The 22359-nt window shown below is 42.0% G+C and overlaps 1 protein-coding gene across 1 annotated transcript in view; it reads right to left on the bottom strand.

The window, feature by feature from the left end:
- Positions 1-22359, bottom strand: part of TESK2 (testis associated actin remodelling kinase 2) — a 132127-nt gene that overhangs the window by 10939 nt on the left and 98829 nt on the right. Inside the window, exon 5 of the mRNA XM_036755288.1 lies at positions 10715-10861. Coding sequence (XP_036611183.1) covers positions 10715-10861 — 147 coding nt within the window. The remainder of the gene's footprint in view (positions 1-10714; positions 10862-22359) is intronic.

The following is a 22359-nucleotide window of genomic DNA, read 5'->3' as shown; positions in this document are numbered from 1 at the left end:
CAATGATAAAGCTCAGCTGTCCTCTACTGTGCTAGGGAAGTCTGTGGCTAGACAGGACTCAGATTGTGAGACACTGAGAAGTGAGAAGAAGGTGAAAAAGCAGAAGCAAATAGCTTTTTCTAGGAGTTGGGCTTTCAGTATTCTAAATATGGGGCAGTTGGGTGGCACAGTGGATAGAGGCCTGGAGTCAAAAAGACTCTTCTTTCTGAGTTCAAACCTAGCCCCAGACACTTACTAGCTGTGTGACCCTGGGCAAGTCACTTAACCCTGTTTCCCTCATTTCATCATCTGTAAAATGAGCTGGAGAAGGAAACAGCAAACCACTCCAGTATCTCTGCCAAGAAAACCTCAAATGGGGCCACAGAAAGTCAAACACATCGAAAACGACTAAACAACACTCTAAATATGAGATCTTTGTCCAGTGACCAACAAGTGGATACACTGTCAAAGATACTGAATTATACAAATTTTAGTATGTCTTTTATTAAGAGGAAACTAGAAGACAAAAGGAAGCATTGACTCAGTGGAAGAGTGGATTACAGCTTCTGCTTGGAGAGGCAAAGAAAGGAACTGGCCAAGTATTTTTTATTATCCATCCAAAGGCAACAGGAAATATTATTTCAAAGGACATTTGGTCATCTTGCATTACATTTTTCACGTTAAACCCTTGCAAAAGACTGCAGTTAAAATAACTGCAGTTAACATATCTGTTACAGAAGATGAAAAGACAGATATTCTATGAAGAACATGCTAAGATCCTCCAGATTAAAAGTAACACAAAAGTTCTATTGCATTATGTTTTTATGCATGATATATATACACTCTACGATTTCAAAGCAGATGTTCATCTAGACAAAAAGTATATTGAAAAACATGATTTAGGGGAAAAAGAACATCAAAGGGCTGTGGATCATAGCACATCTACATATCATGATTACTTTCTTCAAGAAGAGGCAGGATGTACTGGAAATGGTGAACAGCAAATGACATTAGAAAAAAAAGCACAATGATTTGGACAAGAAACATCTAGTTACAACATGGAAATGATTTTCAAATAAGCTCTTTGTGTCTATTCAGAACACTGATTTGTTAAAGATCAAAGAATGTCAAACATGAAGAAATAATAAAAGTATAGCTTGCAACTGAAACAATTACCACCTTTTTTTTTTTTGGAACAAGATACTGCTGCTGGAAAAAAAAAAATTGGGAAATGGATGAAAGACATGACATTGACACAGACTAGTAACATTTCTTTTTTCTTTCCTTCCTCTTTCTCCTCTGGGTTTCCATATCCCCCCCAGCCTGGAAGTACAGCAGCCGCTCACAAGCCCAATCTAACTACTGACTGCCTTGGGATCTTTGACAGTTCCATTTGGGCTTGGGTTAACTCACTCTTCTTTGGACAGTCTAGTAGCCTCTCTGCTCTTATGAGTTCACCATACTGGTCCCAGACTTAATGTGGACATCTGATTGGCTTTAACTTATTGCAGTTCAGAACTACAGAAGTCAAGAGATCCTCTAGCTTCTAACTTTCCAAGCAGCAGGGATCATAGGCGTGGGTCACTACACTAGGCTTACTACTACTGTTTCCTAAGGAAACTGAACTGATATAAATTAATTGTCACATCAAAGAGAATAAAAGAGCCTAGAAACTACCTCAGACAAAAAATACCTTATTTCCTCGTCAAGCAGAGCTGAGGATGACAAAGAGGTAGAGTAAAAATTCACTGGTAAGACCTTATGGAGGGTGATGGAGGAAGATTATGAGCAGTTTCACCTTGTAAAACAGTGAGAAAAAGTGCAGGGAAAAAAAAGACCTTAAAGAAAGTCAGCGAGAATCTCAGTGAAGTAAATCATCCCAAGGGCATTTAAAAAGAAGACACAGAGAGTGCAGTGAGTAGAGCACCAGCTCTGGAGTCATGAGGACTTGAGTTCAAATTTGGCCTCAGACAGTTGACACACTTACAAGCTGTGTGACCTTGTGCAAGTCACTTAACCACAATTGCCTAGACATCTCCCCTCCAAAAAAAGAAAAAAAAGAAAAGAAAAATGGGAAGAGCAATTGGACAAGACCAAGTATACAAAAAAGAAGGCCGTGTTGGAGGATACTGAAAGCTTGGAAGAAATTTCAGACCCTTTTGTTACTATATATATATGTATATATATATATAATAAAAACCTACCCACAAACCTATGTTTTCACTTCTACAAAGTTTTATGAGAGTAACCGATCTTCATAGAGGGCATGGTTTCACAAATCATATTCTAGAATAAATCAGATCTTCACAATCATACAATTGACTAAAATGGCTCGATGTCTATGTGACAGAAGTCTCCAGTGGAGTACCCCAGGGATCTGTGCTTGGTCCTGTGCTATTTAACATTTTTATCAAAAATTTGGACAAGGGCATAGATAGCATGCTCATCAAATTTGCAAATGACACAAGGCTGGGTAGGATAGAGTCAGGATCCAAAAGGATCCTAACATACTAGAATATGAGGCAGAAATGAATAAGATAAACTTAAGTAGGGATAAATGTAAAACCTTGTACTTAGCTACAAAAAATCAATTCTACAAGAACAAGACCAGAGAGAGATGGTTAGACAGCAGTTCTTGAGGGAAAAAAAAAGACCTGGAGGTTTTAGTGGACTGCAAGCTCTGTATGATTCCACAGTGTGACGCGGCAGCCAACGTGACGCCATCTTGAGCTGCACTGAGAGAGGAGAAGGCCCCGTCTTCTGCTCCTATCAGACCTCAATCAGGAATGCTGGGTTTGGTTCTGGGCTCTACATTTAAGGATGCTGACAAGCCAGAGAGAATGCAGAGGAGGGCAGAAAGGATGGAGCTGAGCACATCTGGCCTGAAGATGATAAGACTCAAGGGGACATGTCAGTGGTCTTCACAGGGCTGAGGAGCTCTCATGTGGAAGAGGGATGAGATTTGCTTTATTTAAAGCCCCAGATGGCAAAACCAGGAGCCAGGGGTAGAAGGTGCAAAAAGGCAAATGTCAGGCTCAATGTCAGGAAGTACTTGCTTGGGTCTATGTTTGGGGCCAGATTTGAACTCAGGCCTTCCTAATTCCAGGCCTAGCACTCTATCCATTGTGCCACTTATCTGTGTCTTGAAAAATATACGCAAAATAGAAATAAATACAAGGCATTTTTTTTTTTTGCTTAGAGAGGGTGCTAAAAGATGGAAATATAAATTAGAACTGTCTAACAGGGGAGCAGGTTGCCTTCGACCAGTGGTTGGATGCCTAGTGGTCTAGGCTGCTGTATAGGTGACTCCTTTTATGCATGGGTTCGACTAGGTGGCCACTGAGAGTCCTTCCAACTCTCCAAATCTTGTGAGTCTGAGTCCCAGTGGAAAAGAGATTCCCAAGGAAGGGTGAGATCCTCCAGATTTTCCTGTTTACAAATAGCTCTGCACTATAGCTAGCACCCAGCAACACTTTGGGACCCCCAATTGAGATCTAGAGTCCCTCAGGGCAAAAACAATGGATGAAGAATGCTTATTGCTAGACTTTGACAGGCAACTGGATAGAGAACCCATAAAGCCGGTGACCTTAAACATATCCTATGGTGGAGAATGACTTGAGTCCTGAACTGAACAGAAGGAAAGTGGGCTTGGATCCTTTTGGGAAATCTGTTGTTCAGTTGTTTCAGTTGTGCCTGACTCTTCATGACCCCATTTAGGGTTTTCTTAGCAAAGATACTAGAGTGGCTTGCCATTTCCTTCTCCAGCTCATTTTATAGATGAAGAAACTGAGGCAAACAGGGTTAAATGACTTGCCCAGGGTCACACAGCTAGTAAGTATCTAAGGCCAGATTTGAACTCAGGATGATGAGTCTTCCTGACTCCAGGCCTGGCATTCTATCCACTGTACCACCTAGCTGCCTTCCCCCACTCCTCCCCTGTCCCATTTTGGGAAATGGCATGGTGTCTTTAATTAGTCTGTCAGTTAACAAGCATCATGACATACCTACTAAGTGCCAGGTATTGTGCTATAGTTGGGGATACGAAGAACAGCAAAAACTATCCTAGCCCTCAAGGAGTTCACCATCTACTGAAGGAGAAAACAACTGTGTCCAAGTACTTATGAAGTATGTGCCAGGCATGGGGTATGTAAACATAAGCAAAGGGAAAGGCAAGTCTGCCCTCAAAGAGCTGACATTTTAATGTGGGAAGGCAATACATAAATGAGGGCTGGAAAGCAGTAAGAGATGGCAGGAAGATGGCTGGTAGGAGCACGGTGGTGAAATCTGGAGAGGTAGAAGCAGAGTCAGGAGAAAAATAAAGCATGGTTGGCCTAAGCCCTCCCTCAAAATGGGAGAAGGAGGCGAGTGGGCAGAATTCTGAACTTCAAGCCAGGGAGACTCAGGGTCAAGTCCTGTTTCTGACCCTTACTGGCTATGTGATCAGGAGAAAGTCACAGAAGCCTCCCTGAGGTTCAGACAATTCTTTAGGACTATAAATATAGGCAGAATGAGATCTGTTTCAGTGGTAAGAGTTATTATAGCCACGAAATCATGGGTCCTTGGTGTCTGACGTGTTCTTCCAGTGATACTCTATGGTTGTGAGGTACAGACTGCCAGCACCCAGAAGGCAATGGAGAAGTAGGTGATGAGAATGAACAGGTTATAATATGTTCCCTACCATGAATGGACAAAAAGTGTGGCATAAAGGACATTATCAGAGAGCTAGATGACCAGAGAAGAAGGTAGGCTGGTCATGCAGCTAGAGCTGACGAACAGCCTGCATTCTCCATTTGTACCCATACAATGTCAAGAGGACTGCTGAAGGGTCTTCACAAAGCTGGGGACTAACAAGAGGGAGGAGTCATGGAGAGGAAAGGGCCCAGGCAGGCTGAGGCCTGCATGCTTGGGTGAGCCACAGCCCAATTACTGCACATCCCTCCTTTTCCAGGCACACATCCTCCTTATAGTTCATACCAACCGATCCCAAGTCAGAATGGCTGTACCTACACATAGCCTCACTCTTCCATGACTCTTTGGGACCTTGGCCATTTTTGCTTCTCTGACTGCATATGGCATTCTGAGAGTCGTAGTCACTAAGTGTCACCACAAGGAGGCATATTCAGCTAGAGATACTTGGCGCATGGCAGGGAAGTCATTGGGACACAGAGCTGAAGGGTTAATACCACTGTTTATGTGAACAGATTCGAGGGATAGAAAAGGCTCTTTGTGGGTCCCTCAGCCCAGCGCAGTCCAACCCCTCAGAAGTGAATGGAATGCTCACATCTCTGCTTCTTAGATAATGTCCCAAAGAAGCTGAGCCACTAGAATTTAAAATCCAGGCTTCAGATCAGAATGAGGTGGGTTGTCTTTTTTTGCCTCGGCCCAAAGATGAGAAGTCCATCCAAGAGCAGCACAAGCCATTATAAACAAGAAAAAAACCCCATAACTGCAAGATCTCTCAGTCTGGAGGCGATCATTTAACCCATAAGAATTTACTGAGCTTCTATTATGTTCCAGGTACTGGAAGTACACAAAAATGAAGCCATTCCTGCCCTCCAGTAGCATCTATTATTATCAGAGAAGAACACATGGATACAAATAAGTATATATAAAATATAGAGGATGGGACCGAACCTGGGATCCCCACTGAGAGAGGAAACTGCCCCCACTAATGCAGGTTCTCACCTGTCTGTAATATCTAGTCCCAGAGAGGTGCCAGAAGGAAGGAAGGAAGGAAAGCATTTATTAAGCACTTACTGTATGCCAGGCACTGCACTAAGTGCTTTATGGGTATTATCTTATTTGATCCTCACAGTAACTTGGGAAGGTAAGATCTGTTATTATTCCCATTTTACAGTTGAGGAAACTGAGGCAGATGGTGGTTAAGAGATTTTTCCAGAGACACGAAGCTATGTCTGGGGCCAGATTTGAACTCAGGCCTTCTTGACTTGAGGCATAGCACTTTATCCATTGTATCACCTATCTTGAAAAATATATATAAAATAAATACAAGACAAATTTTGGGGGTAGAAAGGGCTGTAGCGGATGGGAGTATCTGGAAAGGAAGCATGCAGGTATATTTTGAGCAGAGTTTTTTTTAAATAATGTTTTTCAATAAATAAAAATCTATTTTTTCTCCCTCCCACCCTCCCCTATTAGGAAAACAAACAAACACTAACTCCTAGTGACAGATAGGCATAGTCAAGAAAAACCATTTCCTGCACTGGCCATGTAGCGTTCCCCCAACCCCCTCCCCCCACCGTGTCTATCGCCTCTATGACCAGAGGTAAGGAGCGTGCTTTGTTGCTCCTCTGGAACTGTGGCTGATCACTGTGTTCATTAGAGTTTCTGAATCTTTCCAAGGCCATGTTTATTTTACAATGTCATCACTGTATAAATTGCTCTCCTGGTTCAGCTCACTTCATTCTGCAGCAGTTCATACAAGTTTTGCCCAGATTTCTCAGAAACCATCCTTTTCTTCATTTCTTACAGCCCAATTATCTTCCATTCCATTTGATAGTTCAGAATTTGTTCCCCAATTCATGTGCACTCCTTGTTTTTTAGTTCTCTGCTTCTAACAAGAGAGCTGTTATCAGTACTGCTGTGCAGATGGGTCCTTTTTCTCTTTCTTTTTCTCTTGGGGGTACAGAGCTACTAGTGGTATTGCTGGGTAAAGGACAGGCTCGATTCTGTAACTTTAAGTTTAGAGCTCCACATTCTGAGCAGAGTTTGGAGGTGCTGTGGTAGCTACACTAACAAAAGAACCCAGGAAACCCTAACTTCAGCTCTGCTACTTGCTACCTGTACAATCTTGGGCAAGCACCTGAGCTTATTTGAGCATCAATTCCCTTCTCTATAAAATGAACGGGATGGACTAAGGTTCCTGGAGCCAGGAGCCTCCAAGTCATCAAAGGCACAGGATGAAGGCAGCCATGCCTGGCTAGCAGAGGGCCAGGGTACCTATTGCTGGGGTGGGAGGGGAGGGGGGGTGTTGGTCTCACTCAGAGGAACCACCCTTGCTGAGAAAATGGCTTTGAAAAGCAATGGCCTCTTCTGCTCATTACACACAGGGGGCAGACTTCTAGAGCATTCTGCAATCCACAAAGCACTGTCATTTTAGTTATTAATATTTCAGTGGGTTACAGATCAACAGGGAACCTTGCCACTTATACCCATTCACAGCTCTGATATGTTATGCCCAGGCTTGTCTTCCCCATAAAGTCAGAACCGGAGAAGTCGAGTCAATGAGCATTTGCAAAGCATCCATCACGAGCTGGTACGGCTAAGTAGTAGAGATACAAAGAAAGGCTTTCAGGTGGGTGCATTCACTAAAGACCCAAAGAGGGCTGAGATTATTAAGCAAGTCAGTGGCAAAACCAAGGTAGAGCAGGTTGGGGGCCGGGCCACAGTCACTGAAGGGACCTATCTCCCCGTTAAAGGCACTGTCAAAAGCCATGAGGCTGCAAAGCAAATCAAATTCTAAATCCTCCTAAGGTGACTTCACAAACAGTCAAGGCAGTGGCCAATACTCAGCAGCAGGCTGCACCCGGTAACACCAAGCTTGCTCTCAGCCTCAAGTGTCTATGGGCCACCAGCCCATATGACTTTCTCCTTGTGGTCCGGATGACAAGAGTGCAGCATACCATCTACTTCATTCCATCCCATTCTAATGAACTCAGGTCTCTAAAAGACTAGAAATTCAAGAGTAGGCAGTGTCTTCCCCTCATTGGTCCTCCACTCTCCTGCACGGACTAGACACACAGAGTGCTAAGCAGATACTATCAGCAAGTAAACAAGCTTTTGTCATGCACACCAATCTTGTGCTAAGGCTGAGGACCTGAAGAAAGGCAAGTGCACAGGCCCGGCTCTTCAAGAACTCTTGAAGAACTAATGGGTGAGGAAGTATACGAACAACAATGTCCAACTAAGCTACAAACAGGATCAACTGAAAATCATCAACTGGCATGAAGGCAGGTCAGGAAAGGATTCCTGTACAAGGCGGAGTTTCTGCTGGGACCCCAAGGAAGCCAGAGAAACCAAGAGAGAAAAATGAGGAGGGAGAGAATTCCAGGCATGGAGGCTAGCCGGTCACCACGCAGAGTCGAGAGATGGAGCGTCTTGTATGAGGAGCAACCAGAAGGCCAGTGTCAAGGATTGAAGAAAAGTGTAAGAAGACCTGAATAGAGGAAGGGGCCAGGTTATGAAGAATTTACACATTCAAACAGGAGAGTTTATATTGATCCTGGAAGTCATAGGGAACTCTCGGGGTCTCCTGAATAGTGGAGTACCATGGTCAGACCTGTTCTTTAGGAAAATAATGATAGCTGAGTGGAGGATGGACTAGAGTAGGGAGAAACTTGAGGCAGGAAAAACAGTCATAAGACCATGGCAAGAGTCTAGCGGTGAAGTGACGGGTATGTGCACAAGGGTGGTAGCAATGCTAGAGGAGAGAAGGAGCTGTACAGGAGAGAGGCTAAGAAGGTAAAATCAACAGGACTTGGCAATTGTTGGATCCTGGGAGGGGGGTGGGAGAGAGTGGAGAATGACACCTAGGTTTTGAATCGGATGACTGGCAGGATGGTGGTGCCATCCATATTAACAGAAAAGTTAGAAAGAGGCTGGGGAGAGGAGCAAAGAGAAATAGTTCAGTTTTGGACACGCTGAGTTCAGAATGGCTGTGGAACAGCCTGTTTGAGATGTCCAATAGGTAAGTGGAGAAAAGAGATGAGAGGTTAGGAGAGAAGAGGGCTAGATAAAGTAGATCTGAGAATCATCAGCATAGAGACAATAAATGAATTCATGGAAGCTGATGAAATCACTAAGTGAGGAGTAGTAAAGGGGGAAAGGAGCAGAGGGCCCAAAACAGAACCCAGGAAGATTGCCCTGAATGAAGATCCAGTAAAGAGGCTGAGGAGCAGTCAGGTAGGAGGAGAGTCAGGAGAAAGTAGTGTCATAATAACCTACAGAGAAGAGAATATCAAGAAGAAACGAATGATTGAAAGTGTCAAAGGCTGCTTGAGAGAGGTCCAGAAGGATGAGGAATGAAAAAAGGCCTTACTGCTGGCCTTGATCCTGAGATCAAGGGATTCCAGGCCCCAGGGAAAATTACATCATCATCATCATCATCATCACCGTCACCACCATCATTACCATTAGGGTGTATATAGTGCTTTAAGGTTTGTAAAACACTTTACTATTTCACTTGATCCCCACAACAAACCCCAGGACACAGGTGCTGTGATGATCTCCATTTTGCCTGGGACAAACAGAAGGGAGAAGAAGAATCTCAAAAGAGGGAAGACGTCCTTGGTCATCCTCTGCCCAGGGCTAGCTGAGATCTGTGAGGCCCAAGAGCTCCTGAGTCAGCATGTGAGCTCCAAATCTTAAGCTAAAAGAGCCTCATTTAGAGGTAAGGCAGACAGCACTGATTAGAATCCTCAATTCCCTCTACATCTTGAAAGCTGGGAAGAAGACTTTTCCCAGAAAGCTTTCCCTGCTTCACACCTCACCTCAGCTATTGGTCAGTGAACTAACACTTATTAAGTGCCTATTATGTGCTTGAAGCTGGGGAGATAAAGAAATGCAAAAGGCCATCCCTGATCTCAAGAAACTCACAGTTTAATAGGGGACACAACAACACCTCAGACCTATCAGATTGGCTAAAATGACAGAAAAGGAAAATGACAAATGTTGGAGGGAACAGGGGAAAACTGAGACACTAATGCACTGTTGGTGGAGTTGTGAATTGATCCAACCATTCTGGAGAGTGAGGTGGAACTATTTCCAAAAGGCTATGAAACCATGTATATTTTTTGACTAGCTACTATCTTTTTTCATAGCATCTCAGATACGGCCTCTTCTCTCCCCAGAAACAGCTGCCATTTTATTTAGTGCAGGCCCTCATCACCCCATGCATGGACCAGGTAATAGCCTGCTGGTTAGATTCCCTGCCTCCAGCCTTTCCCTATTCAAACCCATCTTCCACTCAGCTGTCAAGCTGTACAACCTTGTCACCACCCTAGTCAATACACTCCAGTGACTCTGAATCTCTCCCAGGATCAATACAAAATGCTCAGGCATTCAAAGTCCTACATGAGCATGCACATGCACGCATGCACGCATGCACACACACACATGCACACATGCACGCACGCACACACGCGCGCGCACACACACACACACACACACACACACCCTTTCCTGTCTTCTAATATTTTGCTCTCACCACAGTGACACTGGCCTTCCTGCTAGCTTTCACACCTGACCACTGCATCCCTCTCCTGACTTCAGGCTGGAATGCTCTCCTTCCTAATCTCTACCTCCTGGCTTCCCTGGCTTTTTTTAAGACTCAGCTCAAATTCTACCTTTCCTAGGAATCCTTTCCCTATCCCCCTCCTCAATGCTAATCTCTTTCTTCTGATATCACCTCCAATTTCACCAGCATATATCCTATATGTGTCTACTGTTTGCATGCTGTCTCTCCATTGGAATGTGAGCTCCTTGAAGGCAAAGCTGTTTTTGCCCTTTTGTATTCCCGGTAACTAGTATGGTATCTGGTACACGGTAGGCATTTAATTAATGCTGGCTGATCTGATCTATTGACTCCAGGGTTCCATCCTACTCTGGGATCCTATAACCATTATAAAGCACTTTGCCTGGAAGAAAGACACAAGACAATGAAGCCTGTCAGTCAGAAGACAGGGGCAATCCTTCAAAAGATTCATCCTTTTTGTACCTTTGATGTGAGGTCCCGATGGAAAATGCCCTTAAAATGAAGGTAGCGAAGTCCCATGGCTATATCACATGCCAGCTTCACTCTCACAGTCCAGGGTAGGTGGCGGTCACTGTCCAGGAGTTGTTCCAGGTTCCCGCAGTTGATATACTGCAAAACAGAAGCGGAGGCGGGGGGGATCAAAGTTTGCCGGATATAATCAAAGTGCTTGTAACATTATACAATTAAGTTCTGAAGGCAGGATCCATGCTTTGTTTGTCTGTGTATGCCACACTATGGTGCTAAGCGCAGGTCCCACACACACTCAGTGCCCAGAAAATAAATGCTGAATGAAAGAGTGAATGAGTGAAACAAACGGAAGGATAAAATGAAGGAATGACGCTGGATGAGTGTGATTGTGACATTCTCCCTGATGGGACTTGTGAGCAGACGAAGTACTAACCTCACGACAGCAATGCTACATAACATCCCGTCAACATGTATTAATACTCTTTCATCCAATCAATTAAAATTTATTAAGTGCCCACTATGTGCCAGGCCCTGTGCTAGACACTGGGGATACAAAGAAAGGCCAATGATAGTCCCTGCTCTCAAGAAGCTCAAAATCTAATGGAGGAGGCAACATGCAAGCAGCTATGTCCAAACAGGTGACATATAAGATAAATTTCAGATAGCTTTAAAGAGGATGGACAAAGGTTTCTTGTAGAAAGGCAGATTTTAGCTGAGACTTGAAAGAAGTCAGGAAGCAGAGATGAGAAGGGAAGGCATTCCAGGTATAGGGGACAGCCAGAGAGAAGCCTCATAGTTAGGAGACAGGGAATAGAAAGAAGGCCAGTGTCACTGGCCTCCCCTCTACATGGGGGTGGGAATGGTGTAAGGTGTAAGAAGACTGTAAAGGTAAGAAAGGGCCAAACAGAGGATTTTGTATTTGATCCTGGAAGCAAGAGAGAGTCACTGGAGTTGACTGAATAGGGGAATGATAGGGTCAGATTTGCACCTTGGGAAGATCAATTTAACAGCTGGATAATGGACGGACTGAAGTGGGGAGACGCATGAGGCAGGCAGACCAATCAGCAGGCTATTGCTATAGTCTAGCTATGAGGTTATGAAAGCTTGACTCAGGCTGGTGGCAGTGTCATGAGGAATGAAAGGGAAGTAACCAAGAGATGTGATGATGGTAAGATAGAGAGGCCTTGGTGGCAATTTGGACATGGTGAGGGTGGGGGGTGAGTAGTCAAGGAGGACACTTGGGTTTTGTGCCTGGGTTACTACAGGACAGTGGTGCCCTTGACATTAATAGGGAAGTTTGGAAGAGGGGAGGGCTTGGGAGGAAAAATAACGTGTTCAAATTTGGAACTGTTAAGGTTAAGACATCCTGTCTACAAGACACCCCATTTGAGATGTCTAAGAGGTAGCTGGAGGACAGTAGGGAGGTTAGGATTGACAAATCAATCAGGAGGATCACCTGCATAGAGATGATGCTCCAGCCAATATGCCAGGATTTTTCACATTCTTCCAAATCCCGGGCTTGTTTCCAGAAATGGGCTACACAGGACTTAGAGGGGAATCCCTGGCCATGTGAGCCAACAGGAACTCACTGGTAGCTACATGGCTTCTTCACAGGTACCAGACTACACACATGCATGTGGACATGTCATGAAGACAGGTAAAGGACTACACCAGAAAGGCACATAGGCACAATATACTTAATCCTACTTGATAATCTTTGTTAGAAAGTCTCAACATGAGCTGCTGCCATGGCCCATCCCCCGGCCTCATCCTCAAAGTCTTGTATTTTCAGAAAAGAGCTCCTGGGCTCTCCCTTGGTTGAAATCTAAGTGTGTAGGTTCTTTTCTTTCATCCCTTAAGAGTTAAAGATTTGAAGAGAGAGGAGTTTGTTTCTTTGATTCTGGGAAGAATTTTGACCTCCTCATTGTTCTAGAAGAAAAGTCTGATGCTGGAAGCCCCAGTGGCCAGGTTCTAGAGCTCTGTTCAGAGGCTGATGTCCACTCCCATCCCAAAGGCAGGGTATTGAGTTTGTGCTCAATAAGACCCTGCTGACTTGGGCAGCAGCAGATAGACAGAGGTAGGAAAGACGGGGCAATGAAGGAAGACCATGGAAGAAGCAATGCTATCCAACTGGCACAGCCTATGTTCAAAAAGCAAGGACAAGAAAAATACAAACCAGAGAGAGCGGGAGGACAGAGGGAGCGTTGACAGTTGAGTTTTACTAATGGCTGAAAGGCAAGGCATCTGGCCACTTCAAGAACCACAAAATCTGAGTACGTACATACGTACGTGTGTGTGTGTGTGTGTGTGTGTGTGTGTGTGTTTCTAAGGGAAACTTAGAAACCTGAACTTAACAAACACTTCCAACGTGTGCACATATCACTGGCCCATACACCAGAGCAATGGCTTTCTTGTTCCCAAAGAGAAGCCTTGGGCCTGAACAACCTGTTCCTATGTCTGCAATCTTTCTAGACTAAAGTCCTTGCTCTTAGCTGTTCTGGCTCTAAACAACTCCTTCTGGGGTAATCAGAGAGGTAGCACCACATCAATGCAAGTGCATTGAGCTCTTAGGGGCCAGGTAGACTTGGGCTTTTTCCTCATGGGCCACTCCCTGCTCCCAAAAAAAAGAGCCTCAAAAAGGGAGAGATTATTGTAACCACTTGAGAAAGATAGGTTTCTATGTTTATAGAAATCTTATTTTATTTCTATATCTGAGTTTTCAGATCCCCTAATTTTCCATCAAAAGAGGCAATAAGGTATATTGGCTAACAACTAATAATGGCATTATTATAAATGCTTCAAAAAGTGCTTTGTAAAGCACTTTACAAATATTATCCTACTTTATCCTCACAATAACCTGGGTCATTTCATTTTTCTTTGATCTCTTTGGGATATAAGCCTAGTAGTGGTATTGCTGGGTCAAAGGTTATACACAGCTTTACAGCCATTTGGGCATAGTTCCAAATTGTTTTCCAGAATAGTTGGACTGGGGGCAGCTAGGTGGCACAGTGAGTAAAGCATTGGCCCTGGAGTCAGAAGGACCTGAGTTCAAATCCGACCTCAAACACTTGACATGTACTAGCTGTGTGACCTTGGGCAAGTCACTTAATCCCAACTGCCCTGCCAAAAAACAAAACCAAACCAGAATAGTTGGACCAGTTCACAGCTCCACCGATGGTCCATTAGTGTCCCTATTTTTCTACATCCCCTCCAACATCTGTCAGTTTCCTTTTCTTCATGTTAGATAATCTAATGTGTTGTGAGGTGGTCCCTCACAGTTGTTTTAATTTGCATTTCTCTAATATTAGTGATTTATTTTTCATATTTTTCATATGAAAATAGCTTTAATTTCTTTCTCTGAAAACTGATGAATACCATTTATCAACCAGGGAATGGTTCTTATTTTTATAAATTTGGCTCAGCTCCTTATATATTTGAGAAATAAGACCTTTATCTCAGGAACTTGCTAAGATTTTTCCCCCATTTTCCTGCTTTTCCTTTAATTCTTGCTGCTTTAGTTTATGATTGTGATAGAATACTACTGTGTTACATGAAAGGACAAGCAGGATGATTTCAAAAAATCCCAGGAAGACTTATATGAACTGACACAAAGTGAAATGAGCAGAACCAGGTGAACTTGTATACAATAACAGCAATATCGTAAGAATGACTAACTATGAAAGACTTAGCTATTCTGATCAAGACAATGATACAAGATGACTCCAAAGGACCCATGATAAACAATGCTACCCACCTCCAGAGATAACTGATGAACTGAGTGAAGATTAAAACATTTTTTTCACGTTCTTTATGCTTTTTATTTCATTTTATTTTTTGCAATATGGCTAATATGGAAATATGTTTTACATGACTTTATGAATAATATTTCTTGCCTTCAAACCAGGAGAACATTGTACACAGTAACAGCAACATTGTGCGATGGTCAGCTATGGTATAGACTTAGCTTTCTCAGCAATACAATGATCTAAGACAATTCCAAAAGGCTCATGATGGAAAATGCTATCCATATCCAGAGAAAGAACTGTGGCGTGTGAATGCAGATCAAAGCGTACGATTTTCACTTTTTTTTTTCTTTCTTGTGGTTTTCTCCTTTTTTTCTGACTCTTCTTTCACAACATGACTTAATGGGGAATATGTTTAATATGATTGTACATGTATAATCTATAGCAGATTGCTTTTTGTCTTGTGGAGGAGGGAGGGGAGGGAAGGAGAAAAAATTTGGAACTCAAAATCTTTATAATAAAGTAAATGTTGAAAACTAAATATATCTTGACTTTCCAATGGGTGGGGGAGGAGCTAAAGGGAAAAAATTTGGGATTGGAAATTTAAAAAAAAAAAAACCACAACCACCCCAGGATATGGATACTATTGTTTTTCTTACTTTACAGAGGAGGAAACAGGGCATGTAGAGATGAAGAGACTTGCCCAGGCTCCCAAAAGTATTGCATGTGTGAGGCCAGAGTTGAACTCGGCTTTTGCTCTAGGCCCATCACTCTACCCACTGGACCTTGGACCCAGATTCCAGAATTCTGGGTGCAAATTCTGACTCTGACACTTTGTAGCTACGTGGTCCTAAGCAAGCATTTCATGTTTCTATGTTCCAGTTTAGTGACCTGTAAAACGGCGATACCAGCATCTAGGGCGCCTACTAGAGGCCTTGTTGTTAGAGGCCCATGGACACCACATCTATAGAATGCTTCACAGACTCTAAGAGGCAACAAAATCTCTATTTTGACCATCTTCCTCCTCCAGTGCCTCATTCCAGCCTGGGAGTGATCTCCAAGACCCTGACAGCCATGCCAGCAAAACATATACCCCAGCAGGTTGGGAAGGTTCAGTCTGGCCCTAGGAATACACTTAGTCTATTTTCCAAGGACCCATCCACCTAGGTATAAAGAGGCAATTATCAGTAGTCTGGCCATTTGGTGAGAAATTTTCTGGCCACAACCACACATTAATAAATAAAAAACATTACCCTTGATTCTATATGGTGGTATTCTACTGTAGAATGGTGGGAAAGAGAGCAGAGGTGTGAATCTCTCCTGAGACTGGCTATAAACCTTGATCTGACTGTTGGTGTTCTAAATGTGAGATCCATGCCCAGTAACCAATGCGGGGACAGATTGCTGAAGGACTGTATTAGTAGTGATATTTTTATTATAAATCATACCAGAAGGAAGGAAGGAAGTTGCAGCTGAAAAGGAATGGCCTACAAGTACTCCTTGGAGAGGCAAAGAAATGAGTGGGTGGAATGGATTTATCTTATGTTCAGTGGCAAGAGGACACATTATTGCATTACTAATGGTAAGTATTTGGGGAAAAAATCCCTCTGAAAAACAAGGCAGCTCACGCACTGTGATGAGCTGCCTGGGACAAAGAGGGAAAGAAGTTTAAGGAAGAACTTGATAAAAAAGCCTCTCAACTGAATTCACCCACCCTCACTATTCGATGACTTTTATGAGATGGGAACATGGGTGGTTAGAAATGGATAGAGAGTAGAGCTCATGAAGGAAGAACGAGAGGCTAAAGACTTAAAAGATTATACAGAAACGCAAATTTACAGTGACACTCATGTATCTGTTTGTACTTCCTTCAAGGAAAGAATCAATAAACACTACACATGATGAGCACCAAATAATATCGAAAAAGACAAAACATTGTATTGCCAGGAAAAGACCAATTAAAAGCTATCTCTGAATAAACTGTCTGTGTACAGTGAGACCACTGAGCTAAGATCAGAATTAGTGAAAAGCAGGAAGAAAGAATAATCATGAGAGAAATACGACACTACTGAAAAACTCAGTCCTGAACTATTTACATGAGTAATTCATCATCAAAACTAGGAAGTGGACAACAGAGATGATATAGACCCTGATTATGATAATTTTGTATAGAAATATAACCAATAGGAATTTTTAAAACTTTCATTTGGTTTTATAATTAGCAACCTTTTATTTTCTTTCCCTCTCCTCCACTTCCCCACATTTAAAAGAAAAACAAAGAAACAAACCCCTGTAACAAATATTCATAGTCAGGGAAAACAATTTCCCACATTGTCCAAATTCAAAAATGTGTGTCTTATTCTGCATCTTGAATCCACCACCTGTCAAAAGGGAGGTAACATGCTTCATTACCAGTACTCTGGAATTATGGCTGATTGAATGGATCTTAAAGCTATCAATGTTCTTTGGCTTTACAATGTGGTAATATAAACTGGTCACTTGATCCTGCTCAACTCACTCTGCATCACTTCATACAAGTCTTTCTAGGCTTCTATGATCTCATCCTTTCCATAATTTCTAATACCACAAGAGTATTCTATTACATGAATATATCATAACTTGTTCAGTCATTTTCCAATTAATAGCACTCAGTTTTCTCAGTTTCTAGTTCTTTGCTACCATAAAAAGGCCTGTTATAAACACTTTTGTACATATTGGTTCTTTTCCTTTTTTCTTTGATTGCTTTGGGGAATGGGCCTAATAGACATATAGCTGGGCCAAAGGGTATGCACAGTTTAGTCACCAAATGGTGCTTCCAAATGACTAGACCAATTTTTGGTTCCATCAATATGCCTGCTTTCTTGCAGCACACTGCAATGTTTGTCATCTTCCCTTTTTGTTAACTTTCCCAAGCTGATGGAGATGCTATGGAATTTTGGGGTAGCTTTAATTCGTATTTGTAATTATTAGTGATTTGGAGCATTTTTTCCTATGGCTCTTAATAGCTCGGATGTCTTCTTTTTTTTTAATTTTTTGGATGTCTTCTTTTGAGAATCACCTGTTCATGTGCTTGTTTCCTTCCTTCCTCTGACCATTTATCGACTGGAAAATGGCTCTTTTTTTGGTGACCAATATAAATTAACTGTCGCACAAAGAGACCAAAGGTAGTTAGAAAATACTTTAGTCAGCAAACTTCTGACTTACTTGCCAAATAGAGAGAACTGGCGGCCAAACGCAACATCAGCTTAGCACATAAACTCATTTGTAAGAAATTACCAAGTAGGATGATGGATAATTATGAGCAATATTGGCTCATAAATCAGAGAAGCAGTAGAGTGTAAAACTAGTTTAAACGAAGCATGGTAAGGCATCCAACTTAGCAAAAGCATCCCAAGGGCATTTAAGAATGAAAGTGGAAAGAGGGCAACTGAAGAAAAATGGAAAAGATTTTAAAAAATTGTTATAACAAACTCTTATCTCCATTAAGGCTGGTGAAACTACCACACTATAGGCATCAGAGAAATGCTCAAAAGAGAAATGGAAATGGCACCAAAGAGAGAAAAGATGGGAAAAGCAGCCAGATTAGCCCAAACATATATGTATGTGTAATTTGTGTAAGAGTTTCCTCCCATAACTGCTATGTTGACGCTGTTTAGTCATTTCAGTTGTGTCTGACTCTTTGGGAACCCATTTGGGGTTTTCTTGGTAAAGATACTGGAGTGGTGAGAGAAATGATTATTAATAACCAATGATTTTGGGAGATCCAGAGCTCCTCTTTTTTCTATAGTCCTCATTTCAAAGTTCAGTCTCTTGAAGAACATTACGGTTAATGAGATTGAATTAACTCTCCTCAATCTTGGTCAGACCCCATCCAACCTTACAAGGAATTTATCGAAGGTGAGGAAACCATTGTGTTCTATTGAAGTTTGGGTGGGGATAAATCCTCTGAGCAGCCTGTCCAAAGCTGGGGTTGGTCTGGGTGTACGGACAGTTCTTTATCCAAGAGCTCCTCATTGGAAAGAGCCTACTTCTCACTGTAACATTCATTCTCTCATTAATTGTTAACTAATCAGAGTCAACTGCCACCCTCTGGAACACCCACTTTCCCAAGGGTAGATAGGCTGTGAGCATACCACCATGATTGTCATTGGCATTCGAGAGAGTGCCACTGACCTCTTTTATTTCTGTAGTTCATCTGACAGATGAGGAACTTAGGCAAACAGGGTGAAGTGACTTGCCCAGGGTCACACAGCTAATAAGTACCTGAGGCCAGATTTGAACTCAGGAAGACGAGTCTTCTTTACTCCAGGCCCAGCACTCGATATCCACTGTGAAACCTAGCTGCCCTCGTAACTGACATAGAAGAAGCTAAAGGAGGGGAAGATTTTAAAGGAGTAGAAAGACCTTGGCCCTTACTGATACTGAAAAAAATGTGAGTGACAGAACATCGATAACTACTGAATAATAAACACTAAATAAATGCAAACTGATTGACTGCCTACTTTCTCATCTTCACAAAATTTTACTGAGAGTCATCTGTACATGAATGAAAACATCCTGGATGAGGCTATTTGTAAGGAATAAGCAGGTTTTCACAAGCAATATTCAGCAATGGACCACATCTTTATCATTTCACAGCTGATTTAAAATTGTTCAAGAATATATGTTCATTGGGCTTCTATTTTGACTATGATAACACATTTGATTTGGTAGCTCAAAATACCACCTCATAGGTCTTTTCCAACAAGATGCCGCTCTTCATGCATTTAAATCATTCAAAGTTCTTTGAAAGATATAACAGAAATACTCTCAGCCAATCACCCTCTGACCATAAACATCAGCTGAGTAATAGAACAGAAAGGTATCTGCTCACCTAAAGTGTTTGTTTTCTGCTGCAATAGAGCAGATAAAACAGAGTTCAAGTCAAAGGGCCACTTTCTAACCATCCCTACAGCAGCTGCCTATCCTATAGCTTCCAGCAACCTCTGAATTCCAATGGGAACCCTGATTGGCGAGCTTTCATCTTCATCATCCTGGAGGCAGCTAGGTGGCATGGTGGATAAAGCCCTGGGCCTGGAGTCAGGAAAACCCAAGTTCAAATCCAGCATCAGAGACTTACTAGCTGCGTCACCCTGGGCAAGTCACTCAGCCCTCTGTCTCAGAGGAACTGTAAAATGGGGATAAACAGCACCTACCTTCCAGAACGGTTATAAGGATCAAATGAATTCATTTTGAGGCATTATTTTAAAATTGTTTGGAGGGGAATTTGGAAAAGCTCCAGCAAGTCTCTGCTATCTTGGCTTCACCCACCCTACTCCCAGGAAATCTAGTTGAAGTTGCATGCAAGCTGTGCATTATTTTTTGAGGTTTTTTTTTTTTTTGAGGCTTTGCTCATAGATGTTTTGTGTCATTCTTTTCCTCCTGGTTTGGGGTTTTAATATCCCTGTTGACATGATAGTGCTTCATGGTGTCATTTTATTTTTTTCTTTGTTTGCTCATTATTCTGGTCCACTCTCTGATTTTGAACTTTATATTAGGGCCAGACTTTGTGCTCATCTGGGAAGAGATGAGGAAGGGAATACCTGGGCTGAGCTTTTATCCTCTTAGGTGCTTCTGCTGCTTTCTTGGAATACTGAGGGTCGTATAATTCCAAGAACTCAGAGATCTGGAGAACTATAAGTTTTCAGAGCTCTCAAAGTGGTCTGATCCAGAGCAAAGTCTGATCATACTGTCTTCCTGGTCTTGCTATTCGGGTTCCTGACCTGTGTTTAAATCTATACAACACATCTGTGGGCTTGCCCCTGGTAAAAGTTCTAGTAGACTGTTGCTGGATTCAGCCACGATCAGACAGCTGGAAAGCTCTACAGGTTCAAAGTGACAAAATTACAGATTCTTCCTCAGTCTTGATTTCTGCACCGGTTATTCTGTTGTAGGCTTCAGATCAGCCTGGAGGCTAGAACTGAGACCCTGCTCCACTTCTAAGACCAGAACCATATAAATTCTGAATTTGTTCTCCACTTAGTACACATCCTAGGGCCTACAACCACTCCCGAACCTGGAATGTCACTTCTCTGCATAAGTTTCTTTCTCACATTGCCTTGGATCGCAGATCCAGAATTAGGTAGTGAACAACAGGAATGCCAAGTGGCACATGTTCATGCATCCTGCAAATATCAGGGTCTCCTTGTACAGGTTTAGGACCTCTTCTTGTTCTGGTGCACAGTATTGGTCCTCTTTTAGTTCCTGCTTGCTGAAACATGTGGTACACTGCTAGCTAGACCCCCATCTCCACTGTCGACAGATCTCTCTGCTCATCTCTGTATGCTGATTTGGGCTGGAAATGATTCACTGTAAATTTTCATTGGATTTCTTAATCGAGACTCAGTCTGGTACATTTTCTAGATCTCAGTGGTGGAGCTGAATTAAGGGGTGCACAGCTGTGCTTCTTGTTACTCCAACATCTTGGCTCCACCTCCCCATATAACACTTTGCTAAGAACCCCCTTTTTGTGCTATTGATGAGTAAGGATTACTCTGCATACAACTTTTTGCATGTTGTCTCCACCATTAGACTATGAGCTCTTCGAGAGCACAGACTGTCTTTTGCCTTTCTTTGTATCCTGAGAACTTAGCACAGTGCCTGGCACACAGTACATACTTAATAAATATCTATTAGCTGACTAAGTATTAATGAATGAGAAGTAAATAATTTCAGTGTTCCTTAGATACGATCTCATTCAAGAAGTAATATAGCTTCTGAAAATGTCTATGAAATTCCATAAATTAATTTTAGTATCATGATGGCCTTGGATTGTCTGACCTCAGTAGTTATTAAAGAACACCGAGTAACATCTGTATCAGGACCTACACAGAGCATATATTAGAGTGAGAGTAAATCAACAAAGAAATACATGTACAATGAGAGTAAAGGGTAGGGGAAGAGAGAGAAAGAACAGGACAAAAACTTAAACAGTAGTAATGAAATCTCAATTCTGGAGGTATACAAGGTTTAGAATAAATATTTTCAAAAACTAAATCTACAGCCCAGAATAAGAATTTCTGCTTAGAGAAAGTATATTTTATTTATACGTTTTCCCAGAAATCAAGTTGTTATTTTTATATGCTTATGTCACTTAGACAACTATTGAGTTTCATTTGCTACAATTGGTTTTTAAAAGTCAGATTTAAATTTAAAAATTAATTTAATTCAAAATTTTAATTAATTAATTTTAAAATATGAACAAACCTGAAGGAGGAAGGAGAGAAGATCAGGAAGATCAGTGCACTGAAGAAGACAAGCAATACAGTTTTGAAAGTAATGTGTGGAATTCATTATATACTTAAAAAAACAACAAACGGTATAAAATGTGATTCATGGTTTAATCTTTTTATGTTCTGCTATATATATGGAAATGCTTTTTCCTGGTGCTTAAGTTGGTGCTTAAATTCAAAGTAAAAATAAAATTATACAGAAAAAAAAAGAAAAGACAACGGGCAATATTGGTACCAAATCATTAAAGTCAAAGCATATATTCTTCCTTAGGCAATGAACCATTACGATGGAAAGTGACTCTCTATGGAATTTTGGCTTTGCTTAACTCTTTCAGGAAGCATAGTTTGGGGGTGAGAGAGTTGGATTTGCATGTTCATTGGGATGTTTGCCCTGTCAAAACAAAACGTCTCTAAACTCCAAGCTTTCCGGGCTCCCAGGAGTTTATAACAGTAATGAAGGAGAAAGTCCTAAAGCCAAAGGCAAAGACTTTCTGGACTAGAACTAGTGGATGGGGGATAGTGCTGCCCAGGGATTGGTAACCTGGACCAGGGTTAGGGAATCCTAAGGAGCTGGAAGTTCCACACCAAACTCATGATTCAGGTGGGGTTTGGATTAGTTGAACTT

Source organism: Trichosurus vulpecula, chromosome 4, assembly GCF_011100635.1.
Source record: "Trichosurus vulpecula isolate mTriVul1 chromosome 4, mTriVul1.pri, whole genome shotgun sequence".
Taxonomy (NCBI): domain Eukaryota; kingdom Metazoa; phylum Chordata; class Mammalia; order Diprotodontia; family Phalangeridae; genus Trichosurus; species Trichosurus vulpecula.
This window is presented reverse-complemented; position numbering and strand designations above follow the sequence as displayed.